Raw genomic sequence first — 15,585 nt, forward strand, 5'->3', positions numbered from 1 at the left:
CTCTACTGGTATGCGATTGGGACAGTTCATATGGAAAGAGGTGTTGAGGTTATTTTCTGCTTCCTTTAGTACGTGGGTAAAAGACCAGGTCTATTGATTTTGGCACTGCTGAAGTTTGTGAAAAAGCAGATGGGGCAGGCGACAGGGCGGACAAGTACTTTAGCACAATTCACAAATGAAACAAGGGAATATGCAAGTGTAACAGACGTACATTTCAAGTGATAGGGATTTGTTTGAAAGCTGACAGCTTACATGAATGTTTTCTAAACATACAAATGTGATTTAGGAGAGGATTCTCTTTAATGTTGACAAGTCTGAATTTTTGGAAATAAATGCCTCCCAGATATTATTTTGTATGGATATATATCTCTCCTTCCATTTCCTGTAAGACTCTGATCCTGTAGATCAGAGATGAAGGAATTGAACCTCTGACATAGGAGAAGACTTACTGTATTAATTTTTGCCACCTCCTGTAATTTTGCCTAGTACCTAATGTGAAATTTGCACCTAGTTGGTACTCAAAGATTTGTTCCCTAAGCATTTGAAACTTTTCTTCAGTTTTTGTTTGGCTGAGTGTGTCTGTGGCTTCTAGTTGATTGTGGTGACTTTGTTGGTAAGTCTGAGGTAGTTAGGGGAGAGAAGAGTCAGAGAGTAAGTATCACTGCTGCAGAAACTGAGGGACAGGAGTCCAAAGACAGAAGGGTGTGCACAGTAAGTTTCCTCTGTTTCCTCATCAATAAGTTATCTTTTCTAATTCATAAGATTGTGAAACTCAGATGAAGTGATGATGGTCTTGCTATGGTAGGACCAAAGAAGGTATCAGCAGCCATTCACCTCACTTTTTTCTGTGATTTATATAGCACAGCCAACAATTAAGTTCTTTGGATATGCAGGCTGAAATGGTGCTTATAGTAAATGTTTTCTCAATAGGAATCTAGCTAGGAAAGCTTTTGTGCAAGATTTAAAATTTTTGTTGATAGAATTTGTTTTAACCAGTTGAGCAACACTTTCTACAGGCTGGACCTGCAGACATGAAAGTGGTCTTCATATGACTGTTTTGATGGTAGGTGGTGGCATTTGCTGTTGTGACATTTTACTTGTAGAGCTTTAGGCCTAAATGTGGGCTAAATTGTGGTCCTTGTATATGGCTTTTACTTTTACTGTGCTTTCTATTGTCTGTCCCTATGTCTGGTTTTAGTTAAACCTCAAATTTAGTTGCATATAGAATGTTCTGCAAAATAAAACTAATAGTAGGAGTATTGTGGAATTTTATTTATTTATTTATTTATTTAAGATAAGCTCTGTCGCTCAGGCTAGAGTGCAGTGGACTGATCGTAAGCTCACTGCGGCCCCAAACTCCTGAGCTCAAGGGATCTTCCTGCCTTAGCCTCCTGAGTAGCTGGGACTAGAGGTGTGTGCCACCACACCTGGCTAATTTTGGGATTTTTTTTGTTTTTTGAGATGGAGTTTCACTCTTGTTGCCCAGGCTGGAGTGCAATGGTGCGATCTTGGCTCACTGCAACCTCTGCCACCCAGGTTCCAGTGATTCTCCTGCCTCAGCCTCCCAAGTAGCTGGAGTTACAGGCACATGCCACCACATCCAGATAATTTTGTATTTTTAGTAGTGACGGGGTTTCTCCATGTTTGTCAGACTTGGTCTTGAATTCCAGACCTCAGAGGATCCACCTGCCTCGGCCTCCCAAAGTGCTGGGATTACAGGCGTGAGCCACTGTGCTCAGCCTGTTTTGTTTGTTTTTTGTTTTTGTTTTTTTGGGGAATTTTTTTTTTTTAAATTCGGGATATTGCTGTGTTGCCTAGCTTGGTCTCAAACTCATGGCCTCAAATGATCCTCCTGCCTCAGCCTCTCAAATCTTTCAGATTATAAGCATGAACCAGGAGATCGAGGTTACAGTGAGCTATGATAGAGCCATTGCAGTCTAGCCTGGGTGACAGAGCCAGACCCTGTCTCTAAATAAAAAATAAAAATGAAAAGAACAATGAAGAGAAAAGCACTCACTCTAGCATTTCAAAACAGTGACATCAATTGTAAAAATTTGGAGGATAGAATTTCCCTGAATCTAGTTTTGTTTTGTTTAGATTTTTTTTTTTTTTTTTGAGACAGAGCCTTGCTCTGTTGCCCAGGCTGGAGTGCAGTGGCATGATCTTGTCTCACTGCAACCTCCGCTTCCCGAGTTCAAGGGATTCTCCTGCCTCAGCCTCCCAAGTAACTGGGACTACAGGTGCCTGCCACCATGCCCAGCTAATTTTTGTATTTTTAGTAGAAATGGGGTTTCACCATGTTGGCCAGGATGGTCTCAATCTCTTGATCTCGTGATCTGCCACCTCGGCCTCGCAGAGTGCTGGGATTACAGGCGTGAGCCACTGCACCTGGCCACATAACTTTTACTATATGCAAGATACTTTTCTCAGTAATTTATAATTTTTAGCTCTTAATTCCCACAGAAGTCCTTTGAGACACTATTATTATCCCCAATTTACATGTGAGGAAACTGAAGTTCGGAGAAGTTAAGTAACTTGCCTAAAATCCACGTAACTAGCAAGTGATGGAGCCGGGATTTCACCTTAGTCGTTCCCGCTTTGGAGTCTGGCCTCTTAATACATTGTATGGCCTCTCTGATTTGTAAGTGAGTGAATAAGTGTTTTGAGATTTTAAGTATTGATACCACTTGTACTCCACTTTCGCTGGAGGATGGATTCTAGGCAGGAGTCTGATGCATTGAGGATGTTAATGAATTGAGCACCTGCTTTGTGTCAGGGATATGAAAGTGCTTGACAGACAAGGTTCCTGCCTTCAAAGAGCATATGTTTCAGGGGGGAATCTGACAGTAAACAAGTAAACAAACAGACATGGTAATTTCAAGAGTATCAGTGCTATGGAGAAGTTAACTGTTACAGTACATTGCAGGGATGGGTTCTGTAGGCAGTTTGTCACACAGTGTTTAATGTCATAGCTTTCATGGTTGGATATTATCTCCCCATTTTTTTTTCTTTTTTCCATTTATTTCTTTTCTTTTCTTTTTTTTGTTTTGTTTTTTTTAGACTGGCTCTGGCTCTGTCACCCAGGCTGGAGTGCAGTGGTGCAATCTCAGCTTACTACAAACTCTGCCTCTCTGGCTCGAAGTATCCACCTCAGACTCCCTAGTAGCTGGGACTACAGGCACACACCACCACACCGGGTTAATTTTTTTCCATATTTTGTAGAGATAGGGTCTTACTTTGTTGCCCAGGCTGATCTCGAATTCCTGAGCTCAAGCAGTCTGCCCGCCTTGGCCTCCCAAAGTGCTGGAATTACAGATATGAGCCACTGTGCTTGACTCCCAATTTTTTTTTCTAATTAACCCATCTGCTGAGTTAAAGGAGAGTGTAAAATACAAAAATGAATTTATTATGCAAATCTGCAGTTATCGTGTATGTTCCTTTGGACTTGTAATAAGGAAGTATGTTCTAGTATTGAAGAAATAGAACCAGAGAGAAATACTGCTCTAAAAATTAAAAAAAAAAAAAAAAAACAAAATAGGGTAGCTTCCAGCTACCATACACGCCAAGAGTTAGCATGCCAGGCTGTTGGGCCTGACAAAGTGGCCCCTGGCCGCTGTCCATAGTGCACTGTTGGCAGATCTGTTTTTGTTGAAGCTTTGGGCCACCATGTGCCAGCCTATGTATGTTGTCTTCTGTCTTTTTTTTTTTTTTTTTGTAGAATCTAGGGCAGGATCCTGAGGTCATATACATTACTCGAAAGGAGTTCTAGTGTGATCGTAATTTATAACAACAGCAGTTTTCATGTTGAGTGCCTTCTACATGCCAGACTCATTTCATGGTAACACCTTTGTTTATGGAGAAAGAGGAGAAAGCCTAAAGAAGTTAAACAACTTCTCCAAAGTCACACAACTCAGGAGTGTGAAAACTAAGATTAAACTCAGTTCAGTCTTATTCCATAGTTTATATGATCTTACCTTTTAACTAGATTGGTTTTCATGCACCACTTCACACTGAAGAATATGTAAGAGCTTTCAAAAGTGAACTTCAAAGAGCCCTCTTCACTTCATCCAGTAGAAGGGCAATGTATTTTCCAGTTCCAAATTTCTGGAGTAATTAGTTTTCAAAGAGCAGTTAGTAGATGGGGGAATACTTTATGAGTATGTATATGGAAAGTTAATGTGTTCTTGACATGTCTTTTTATTTGGTAAAGGACAGCCATTTTCTCTTTAAGTCATTAAATAGAATTAGTTTAGGAAAGTTACAGATTAACTTGCAAATTAATTTTTTAGATTTCTGTGACTTCATTGGATTTGGTGCCCATATTAATGCATTGTAATATAGCCTTTAATTTGATATTTCTCACTGTTACTTTATAAGATCAGCCAGGTTCTTTAATATTAGAGAAAGAAACTGAACTGTAGACTCCTGACTGGCTAGCTGTTGTACTTAAATCACTCTGATGCTATAGTTCAGTTTTTAACTTAACCTTAACCCTGAAAACTTCCATTATTAATTTTGAATTCGTTTTGTTTAAAAGGATGCTTTTAAATCTCTTTGTATGACATGCCCAGTTTGGTAGCTACTAGTAACATGCGTTAAGCGCTTGAAATACAGCTATTCTAAATTGAGATCTGTTGTAAATGTAGAATACGCACTGGATTCCAGAGATTTAAGAATAAAATAGAATGTAAAAATCTCGTATTTTTTCTATTGATTACATGTTGAAATAATATTTTGGATATATTGGGTTAAATAAAATTAATTTCACCTTTTCACTGTAATGAGGTTACTAGAAAATTTTTATGTGGCTTGCATTATATTTTCTGCTGAATAGTGCTAATATTTGTAATCAGTAATGTCAAATTCTGTGCTGTAAAATTTAGACAAACCTAGTATGTCTGTATGTGCTGTTAGTTTTTTATCTTCTAGAAACTAAAGCTCACCTAATTATTGTCAAAATGAAAATGTTTATTTAAATACTTGGACCTATATTGCTTGGGATTAAGCTTGGGATAAGCCACATGTGGAAACTCCTGGGTACAGCTGCTGTTAGGGGAGGTGTGAGTTAGAGCATTCATTAAGATGATAGGTGAAAGGAAGAGAACAGTGATGATTAATGTGATGCTAGTAATGCAGGTCATAATATGACTTTAGTGAATCAGACATTTCTTTTTAGGGGGAAGCATAAGTCACATTGCTTCTTTAAGATATTTTCTTAATATATTTCCAGTATTTAAGACATTTAAGATATTTTCTGTAGTTTTATTAAGAATAAATCATTTGAAACAAAATTGAAGAAAAAAATGGTGTGTCTTGGTTTGCAATCTTTTTTGTATTGCTGGACTTTATTTTTTGGCCTTTATGAAATTTCATATTAGGGAACTGGATAATATTTACTATTCAATTAAGTTTTAAGATATTTTCTTAAATAAAAATCATAAAGCTTTCTAGAAGTAAAATCTACTAATAAGCCCTACAGTAAGTCTTCTTTATAGTAAGTATGAGTAAGTATTATTTATCTGACTCCTCTTGTATAGTCTGGAGGAGCTGAAGGATTAGTCTTTGTAAGATGATCATAAATGGGTTTATAGTTAATTTTTATAAACAATATCAAGGTCATATGCTAAGTAACGTCAAAAATGTGAAAATATTTGTTCTGTTATTAGTATTTGATTCATTACTTGAGGTCCCTATTTGCTCTGCTAGGCACTTCTTAGATGTTTCTGTATTAGTTGGCTGTCTGGCAGCTAGGGAAGGAGGATGTACTAAAGCAACATAGCTTTCTCACTTTGTAATTTACCTCCCAGCTTTGTTTACCTGGCAGCACAGCCAAGGAGAAGGTGAACCAATGACATTCTTAAAGTTGACCTATTAAAGGAGTTATTCACTAGGGTTCTACTTTCTTACACATAAGACTCTTAATATATTTTAATATAAATTTTGCAGATCCTTCTGCTGAGGAATTGAGAAAACTAATGATGCTGCATGGAGGTCAATACCATGTATATTATTCCAGATCTAAAACAACACACATTATTGCCACAAATCTTCCCAATGCCAAAATTAAAGAATTAAAGGGGGAAAAAGTAATTCGACCAGAATGGATTGTGGAAAGGTAAGTTTAATTTTTTATTAAATTTAATTAATAAGTTTTTAAAATTGGAATACTATTTATTTATTTATTTAAGACAGGTTCTCGCTTTGTTGCCCAGGCTAGAGTGCAGTGGTGTGATCACTGCTCACTGCAGCCTCCACCTCCCAGGCCCAAACAACCCTTCCACTTCAGCCTCCTGAGTAGCTGGGACCACAGGCACGCCCCACCACACCTAGCTGATTTTTTGTATTTTTTGTAGAGATGGGTTTCACTGTGTTGCCCAGACTGGTCTCAAACTCAAGCAGTCCTCCAGCCTTGGCCTCCCAAAGTGCTGGAACTAGAACCACTGTGCCTGGCCTTTTTATTTCTTTTATAAGTATGTAACTAATGTATTGCCTCCTAATTGACAGGGTGAAAAATAATGTCTTAACACTACCCTTTAACCTCATGTTGATAATACTATAGCCTAGGATTTGGCATCCTGATAAAGGTAGCATGTTAATGTTTTTGCCAGGAGTTAGGGGTGATGACTCAGGAACGTGTCAGGAAGCAGTTATTGGAGAAGGTGGATCAAGCATGTTATTCAACAAATACATGTGCACGTCCTACAGACTAGGCAGTGTTCTGTGCTCTTGGGAAATAACAGTGAACAAAGCAGAGATCCCTTCACTGCCTCATGGAGTTTATATTCTGTTGGGAGAGAAAGAATGAGTAATGTATGAGTAAATTATACCATGTTGCCTATTACATGGGTTTTTAGCATATTAATACATCAAGATAATGTGGACTTAGAATGCTAGGAGTAGGGGAAAAGGAGGGAGTACAGTTTGCAGTATTATTTACTGTTTTTTAATGATTATATTGTGGTTTCTCTGCTGTCGGTTTGGAAATGATAATTGTAAATCAGTGGTGGTCATTCATACTGACTTCCTAAGTTTAAATATGTTATCTGAAACCTTGGGGATGAGCCAAAACTTAAGTGGTTTATATTTTTAAATGACATGAGGTATACAATACATGTGAGCAATTGCTGATTTATAAAGATAGAATTAAAATAGTAATTGTATGTATGGATAGATTATAATCAGTATATGAGAAATTGCTTATCTTTTTAAGTCAGTTGCTGAATTTTTTCTGGTTCTTGCTTTTACTAATTATAACACCCTCCATTAACTGTTCCACAAGTTATGTATTAACTCAGTTCTTTTGTATAGTGTATTTAGCTGCATAAATTCACGGAGAAGCAACATGGTGGAAAAGGCTGCACCTGGGCTCTGGAGACATACTTGGCTTCACATCCAAACTCGGCAGTCCAGTATCCATGTAACCTGGTATAATTTTAGAAACTTTATGCTTGGCCGGGTGTGGTGGCTCACACCTGTAATCCCAGCACTTTGGGAGGCCGAGGTGGGCGGAGACCAGCTTGGCCAACATGGTGAAACCCCGTCTATACTAAAAATACAATTAGTTGGGGGGGGTGGTGGCTTACGCCTGTAATCCTAATTACTTGGGAGGCTGAGGCAGGAGAATCACTTGAACCCAGGAGATGAGAGGCTCCAGTGAGCTGAGATGGCACCACTGCACCAGCCTGGGTGACAGAGAAAGACTCCGTCTCAGGAAAAAGGAAAAAAAAAAAAACTTTATGCAGTCACTCAGAACCTTGTTTCCTCATTTGTGAAAGAAGGCTAATATCTATCTGCTGTGGTTATGTGAGAAATAAAAATTGTTTGTACAACCTGGCACAGTGCCTGGCATGTTGTAGAGGTGTAATATATAAGAAGCTCCTGTTACTATTTTATTTTTATTCTGTAACATTAGCAATTAGAAAATTCCAAAAATTCAGAAGTATATTACTACCTCTAGAAAGTCAAATATATTGGCTGGGCACGGTGGCTCACACCTTTAATCCCAGCACTTTGGGAGGCCAATGCAGGCGGATCACGAGGTCAAGAGATCGAGACCATCCTGGCCAACATGGTGAAACCCTGTCTCTATTAAAAATACGAAATTAGCTGGGCGTGGTGGCGTGCGCCTGTAGTCCTAGCTACTCGGGAGGCTGAGGCAGGAGAATTGCTTGAACCTGGGAGGTGGAGGTTGCAGTGAGCCAAAGGTTACAGTGAGCCAAGATTGCATCACTGCACTCCGGCCTGGTGACAGAGCAAGACTCTGTCTCAAAACAAAACAAAAAAAAAGAAGTCAAATATATTTTACATATTAAGGATTTTTTAAACTTTGAGGGATAAAGTCAAAGGCTCATCCCTATAACATCCCTCTGATTCCTTCCTTTACACTGTGATCTCATGACCTAACCACTGTCTATCAGTGATATAGTATTGACTAAAATGGCTTTTAGGGATGTGTCTCTTCAGAGGACTTGTTCTCAGTATATGAAGTTGGATCACTCAGAGTTGAGCTGTGTTGTCACCAGAGCTAGAGCTTTTATCTGGGAGCAATAGTTAGGCTTTGGAGGGAATGGGGGATTTCTGTGAACAGGAGGAGATTCGAGGGGAAAGGGCTGTTGCTGGGGGCTTTTGATTTATGTAGAAAATGGTGTTTTCCGGCCGGGTGCGGTAGCTCACACTTGTAATCCCACCACTTTGGGAGGCTGAGGTGGGTGGATCACAAGGTCAGGAGTTCAAGACCAGCCTGGCCAATATGGTGAAAGCCTGTCTCTATTAAAAATACAAAAATTAGCCAGGCCCAAGTGGTGGTGGGTGCCTATAATTCCATCCACTCAGGAGGCTGAGGCAGGAGAATTGCTTGAACCTGACAGGTGGAGGTTGCAGTGAGCCAAGATCACGCCACTACACTCCAGCCTGGGTGACAGAGTGAGACTCCATCTCAAAAAAAAAAAAGAAAAGAAAATGCTGTTTTCCATTACAGTTGAGTTTTTTGCATGTTTTCTTTTTGCCAAATGCAGCTAGGGAGATAATAAGATAGAAAAAGCAACTTAGATAATACATTTTAAAATTCACTTTAATGGATTTTATCTTAGTGTGGACTGAGGCTTAATCATTTGTCTTTAAGAGTGACTTTGGACAGCATGATTATATATTCTATTGGCCTCATTTTGTATTTGAGGAGACAGGGCCAGTAGGGTTCACTGACTTGCCCAAGAACAGAGTACGTTTTAGAGTCCAGGTGTTCTGAATCCTGTCTGTGTCCTCCTTTACCATTAGATTAAGCTTGTTATAGATGGCCTATGGGGAAATGGATCAGTGTTGGCATATGTCTTAAATGCCAGGAGTCCATTATGTCATTGTAACATGGAATCCTTTTGGTTAAATTATGGCACTGTTTTTATTCACACTCTAATCCCTGGTTGATCTCTTCTTAGCTGTGTTTTAATGAGATTTTATTATACTTAAAAATACATACTATTCTGAATAATTAGTTTTTGTTTTTGTTTGAGCAGTTTGAAAAGAAACTGCCACTTCTAAGTACATGGGGTGTTGCTTTCATTTCAGTTCCCTGATGTGATGTCTGTATGTCAGTAGAACTGAGTTAATGTAGGCATAATCATTGTATTATAGGGCCCTGACTTTGAAGAGGCAAGGGAGTCCTTTAATGAGGAGCCTGTGTGCATTTAAAGTCTGAAATTATTTTAGTAAACCCTTTGTTTTGTAAATCTCAAACTTGTACAGGTATTGAAAATAATGTATTGAAAGTACAATTGTATAAGAAAGTATATTGAAAGGAATGGTTTTAAAAATTTTTGTCACAGTCTTTGTCTTGAGACAATTTTACATTGAAATTTGAAATGTGGAATAGATGAGAAGCTGCTATGACATACCCCACTGGCCCATCAAGCTTGAGGAGTGTCATGGAGCGTAATTTTAAAATATTGTCCTAAGTTACTACAGATTGTTCTTGTTTTTGTTGTTCTTGATTTTGTGTTGATCCTTGTAGATTGAGAACCTCGTAGCTTGGGCTTTTTATATTTGTATATCCTGTGATTAGATGGTCACGTAGATCTGTTGGGAGTTGCGACAGAATGATAATTTATTGTTCCAGTTCATGCCAACTCAATGGGATCTACTAGTAGGACTTTCAGTTTATCTTTTCTTTCTAAATTCCCAAACCATTTACGTTTGTCATGTGCTTACATATGAGCCAAAACTTTGGTGTCTAATTACATTCAGTGTAAATATTAGAGTGCTTATTCAACTCATTTAAATAAAAATTGATTGCAATTTTATCTCTGATTAGTTTTTTTGCCATTCCTTGTGTTTTATTTTGTTCTGTGTGAACACAGAGGCTATAGAACAAAACAAGAGTAAGACTTCCCAAAATAGGTGAATATTTCACTTGCTATGACTATGTTTTGGTTCATTGTATAGAATGTAAACTCTTTCATATATATATATCTCAGAATATAGTTTCAATGTACATGAAAAAACTCAGTGTATAAGGAAACCGTGTGGTATTATCTTTTGGATAAAGATGAATTTTTTTGTTATCCTCTCCTTTTGGTTTTGAATGAATAGTAGAAAATGTCAGTACAGTTTCTTTGCGCTTAGGACAAGAGGGGAAATTAGTAAATGTGAGAAATTAATCCCAGAGAGATTTTTAAAAAGGTCTTACACAAATATGCTTTCAGATAATATTTCTGTCTATATATCTGTAAATAGATAAATGGGTAAGCAGGGATAATTAGGAGTATACAACTGATAGATCAGTGGTTTAGGCTTCAGATTATAACTGACATTACTTGGCTAACATTACTGTAGTGCGTTGGGCTTTAATTCTTTCTACTAAGTATCTCTGAGGATATCTGATTTGAGACTTGGAGTATTTAAATTAGCTGTCTAATTTTGTATCAGTCTCCGTGGACTGACTTACGTAAGCCTAAGAATTCTGCGGGTGGCCACATGGCTCTTGTTAGGAGTTGGACAAGGCCTGACAGCCTTGTATATGATGAGTGCTGACCATAGAGAGCACCTGTAGAATCTGCATCACTTCATCATGCTGTCAGCAGGGCAGGAAAAGAGAGCATGATCATAGGGCACTTTGTTCATTGCACTTTGGTTTTGCCTGATATGTGCAGCTGGCACAGTGGGTGTAGTTTCACTCTCTACTTATTTCTTAGTTACAGCTATCTACAATAAAGGATGGAAAGCTAAGGTTAGGATTTTATTTTAGGTATTAAGTATCTGTACTTCTTTTGGCGGGGGAAGCAAATGGGTTGATACACATAATACCACAGAACAAAGATTTATAGTTAGGCAATTGAGACCAACTATTAAAGGAAGAAAAGGGCCAGGTGAGGTGGCTCATGCTTGTAATCCCAGCACTTTGGGAGGTGGAGGCGGGTGGATCACGAGGTCAGGAGATCGAGACCATCCTGGCTAACACGGTGAAACCCCATCTGTATTAAAAAAAAAAACAATAAATTAGCTGGGCCTGGTGGCAGGTGTCTGTAGTCCCAGCTACTTGGGAGGCTGAGGCAGGAGAATGGCGTGAAGCCAAGATCGTGCCACTGCACTCCAGCCTGGGTGACAGAGTGAGACTGCATCTCAAAAAAAAGGAAGAAAAGTTGGTTTGAGGAAAAATAAAGTAAAAAATAGTCTAATTTTAGGATTTTGATTCTGATATTTGAATGTAACCTGAAATTTTGAATGTATTTGAATGTATTTTGAAGGTAACCTAAATTTCGATAAAACATTTAGCCTGCGAATAAATTCATTGGGTACATGTCTTGTGACTAGTATAGTATGTTCTTTACTATTATAATTTAGTAGTTATAGCATTTGATATAGTTTAAGGTACTTTAGGTAGAATTTTTAATTATATATTGACATAATTATATAAAGGACATACTCTGTGTCATATATAGTTCCATTTTTAGAATCTGTTAGTATCTTTTCGTGTATTCCAAGTTGTTGACTGTTATTTTTAAGTAGTATTCTGTAAGCCAATTCAGTCATTTCTTAAATGATTATTATTTTTAAAAAAGTTTTGTGAGGCACCATTTAAGAAAATGAAAATATCAAGTCTTAGATTTATGAGACAATAAGAAATGTATTTTTATCATATTATTTATCAGTCTTTTTCTAAATAACTAAGTGATGATTCCTTGGTATATATTTTAGGTTTAAAATCCAGAGGTTGTTTTGAAATATTTTCTAATTTGTTAAAGGAGCTTGTTTTGAAATTTGGATGATAGCCTAAGTATATTGATTGGTTGTTTTGAAATTTGAAGTGAAATGATAATTTTAAAGGTAGAGTAGCCATATATAACTCAGTTTATTAGCAAGAAAGTATCAGTTTAAGATACTGCAGTCAAATTGGTTTTAGTTCTGAAGTACACAAGGAAGCAGACATTTGGGAGCTTCGGTTACAGTGCTGGTACCACCTAGCATTATAATACTGGTGTTCCCTGGATTTGAGTGGTGATGTGTGATATGCTGTGAGGATGTACATGATAGTTTTGGCCCCTGTAGAGTTCATATCTTCAAATGGCCTTAGCTCTTACCAGTCCTGTATACATAAAAATAGTATAAATTATTACTCTTGAAGTTGGGATTCTTTAGTTTGTCCTATATTTTTATTAAGTTTCTGACATGAATTTGGAAATTGAAAATCCTTATTCAGTTTACTTATCCTGGAAAACCTTAATATATGAGATGAGATTTTGATGAAGTCTTAAAGATTCTGTCTTAACTGTTGACAGAGTGGTAAATATAAAGTAATGAGGATTAAAATATTGACTAGTTCAGCTCTGTGCTTGCAGTTTTTCCCCACTCTAAGATCATATTGTATTGGGACCACTAAAACCGAGCAAGAAGGAATAAACTAGGAAAACAGATGATGGCCTGTTGTTGGTGAAATACTGTATCTTTGAGGACATTGATTTTTCTTTTTTCATGAAGCTCATTGTCACCAAGTATGGAACTCTAAATTGATGTTGCTTTTTGTTTCAGCATCAAAGCTGGACGACTCCTTTCCTACATTCCGTATCAGCTGTACACCAAGCAGTCCAGTGTGCAGAAAGGTCTCAGCTTTCATCCTGTATGCAGACCTGAGGATCCTGTGCCAGGTCCAAGCAGTATAGCCAAACAGTTCAACAACAGGGTGTAAGTTTGTCTAGTTGGGGATTACTGCAAAGCTGGGTTTTGTTTTTTGTTTTGTTTTTTTTAGGATGGAGTTTCGCTCTTGTTGCCCAGGCTGGAGTGCAATGGTACAATCTAGGCTCATTACAACCTCTGCCTCCAAGGTTCAAGTGATTATCCTGCCTCAGCCTCCCCCATTACTGGCGTGTGCCACCACACCTGGCTAATTTTTGTATTTTTAGTAGAAGTGGGGTTTCTCCATCTTGACCAGGCTGGTCTCAAACTCCTGACCTTGTGATCTACCCTCCTCGACCTCCCAAAGTGCTGGGGTTACAGGGATGAGCCACCACGCCTGGCCGCAAAGCTGGTTTTTATCAGTGAGCATGGCCCCTGCACTGTTACAGACAGGAGCAGATACGAACCCTGGCCATTCACTTATAATGAGTATGTTGAAATATGTGTGTATGAGTGTCTTATCTAAAAATGAATTATTTTTATGATGAACATTTCATACATGTAAGTAAGATTTTACATTCATACTAGTTTCTCACCTTAAGCTAGTGGATCTTAATTGTTAGTAAGTTTTTTCGTGGATTTTCATGAAAGTAATTATTTCCTCACAAGTAATTTGTATTGCTTTCTCAAAAACTGAACTAACTGCACCAGCTGTATTTTTATTGTACTCCATGCATAAAAAGACAATGAAAATGTTGACACTTCTGAGTTATTTTTGAAAAATTCAGAATTCATAACTACAATTCTAAATATATAAAATAAATGGAAGTTTAGTTGGTGACCCTTGGTTATAGAATTGAGAGTGAATCTAGACTTTATTCCATGTGACTGCTTTTTTTTTTAATATTGATACAAGCTTTAGTTGCAACCCTGGATAAATTGGTTTCACAATTAATTGGTGGGTTGCCTTACCTTGTATATCAGTGGTTCATTTTGGTTAGCCTTCTCTTTATTTATTAAATTGCTTGCTTTGGGAGTTGGATATATTTTTTTTTTTCCGAAAAGACCAGGAGTCTAATTAATCTGAGAGGTTCCAGTATCACTGCCTTCTGTAATTTTTGTTGTCATTTGTTATTTAACTTGTACTCACAAACGTATTCAAATATTTTTCATGTTACCTATAGCTTTTAATTTTTCTAATGTGGTATCAAGGTATATAGCAAATAATACCAGAAAACCTTTTCACAGAATACATAGCTTTATCTTTCTTTTCTTACCCACATTAATAAAAGTAGAAAATAGGTTTTTTCAAGATCTTCTTTGTGACACTTTTAGGAAGAAATTACCTATTAGATTTTACTTCTTAATACATTTATGCCATTGCCTAAGAAATGTATCTCTACCCGTGATATTTCCAGTACAGCTACTTTGCAAATGTCCATTTGTCTAGGCTGAGAAACTATATAGTACAGGAAGAATGTATGTTAACAATGTATTTTCCTGCCAGTATATGGATTTCTGTTGAATGTGTTGCTATAATGCATGTAAAGGATCTTAATGTTTTTGACACAAAACTAGATGTAAGACTTTCTGACGTACATCACTTTTGTTGTTTTCTGGGGTTTTGGGGGGGCTATATTCAGTACATTTTGTACATTTCTTTGAAATGCTCATCTGTGACATTTTGCTCCCTTGCATTCTCTGTATCTCAAGAGGCTGACTTTCTCTGCATGTGACAAATTAGGTTTTCTTTTTTTCTTCTGTTAATCATATCCAGTTTGTCTTTTTCCCCTTCACTGGCATGATCATCTGTGAGGATGGCATCTACTTAGAGTTGCCTGTCACATTCCATGTGATGTTTAGCCACGGCCTGAGCTAACCCAGAAATGGGTCATCATCCAGCTTGTGGAGCTTTTCTGTGTAGTCAGGCTCTCATTACTGAGAAACCAAGTTGGTATTAGGATGAGGGACTTTCGATGGAACCTGGTAATACTGTGGTAATTTCACCTGTGGCTTACTACTCTGTAGGGTAGCCCTACATCTGGAGCCTGCACTGTAATTGGATTAATGCTGTGGACATTTGGACATTTCTAAGTAGAATGAATTACTGCTTTGTAATTCAGGTTTTTCTTTTTGTTACTTAGATGATTCTTATGAATGCATTTCTAAACAAACGTCTAGAGGAGCCAGGATGTGACTTTAGCATAACATTTGTCATAGGTTCTGCGTTTATAAAGCTGTCATCAGGAAACTTGGTCCAGATTGCCTTGTACCACCCTGGCATCTAAATATGCATTTCTTAAAATGAAGTGCAATTTCCCTTGTCAATAAGGCAAGTGTCCTCATTTTTCTGGGTGTAAATTTTACTGAATTACCCCCACACATTGACATGGCTTTACTTTTTGTCTACTTGTGCAACAATTAGCCCATTAATAGGTTAATCAATATAGTCACTTTTTTTCCTACTGAAACTAGCTGGTTTCT

General features: G+C 37.6%; 1 protein-coding gene across 9 annotated transcripts in view; it reads left to right on the forward strand.

Annotated features, from left to right (window-relative positions):
- The window catches only part of REV1 (REV1 DNA directed polymerase), an 88,194-nt gene that overhangs the window by 33,282 nt on the left and 39,327 nt on the right, over window positions 1–15,585 (forward strand). For 8 of the 9 annotated variants that reach the window (XR_002731474.1, XM_023211389.1, XM_023211390.1 and 5 more), the window contains exons 4-5: window positions 5,947–6,115; window positions 13,018–13,170. Coding sequence is in view for 6 of the 9 variants with exons in the window: in XM_023211389.1 (XP_023067157.1) it covers window positions 5,947–6,115; window positions 13,018–13,170 (322 nt within the window). In the remaining 3 variants the exon portion in view is untranslated. The remainder of the gene's footprint in view (window positions 1–5,946; window positions 6,116–13,017; window positions 13,171–15,585) is intronic. The other variant, XM_023211393.1, reaches the window with a different exon arrangement.

Source organism: Piliocolobus tephrosceles, chromosome 15, assembly GCF_002776525.5.
Source record: "Piliocolobus tephrosceles isolate RC106 chromosome 15, ASM277652v3, whole genome shotgun sequence".
NCBI classification, from domain to species: Eukaryota; Metazoa; Chordata; class Mammalia; order Primates; family Cercopithecidae; genus Piliocolobus; species Piliocolobus tephrosceles.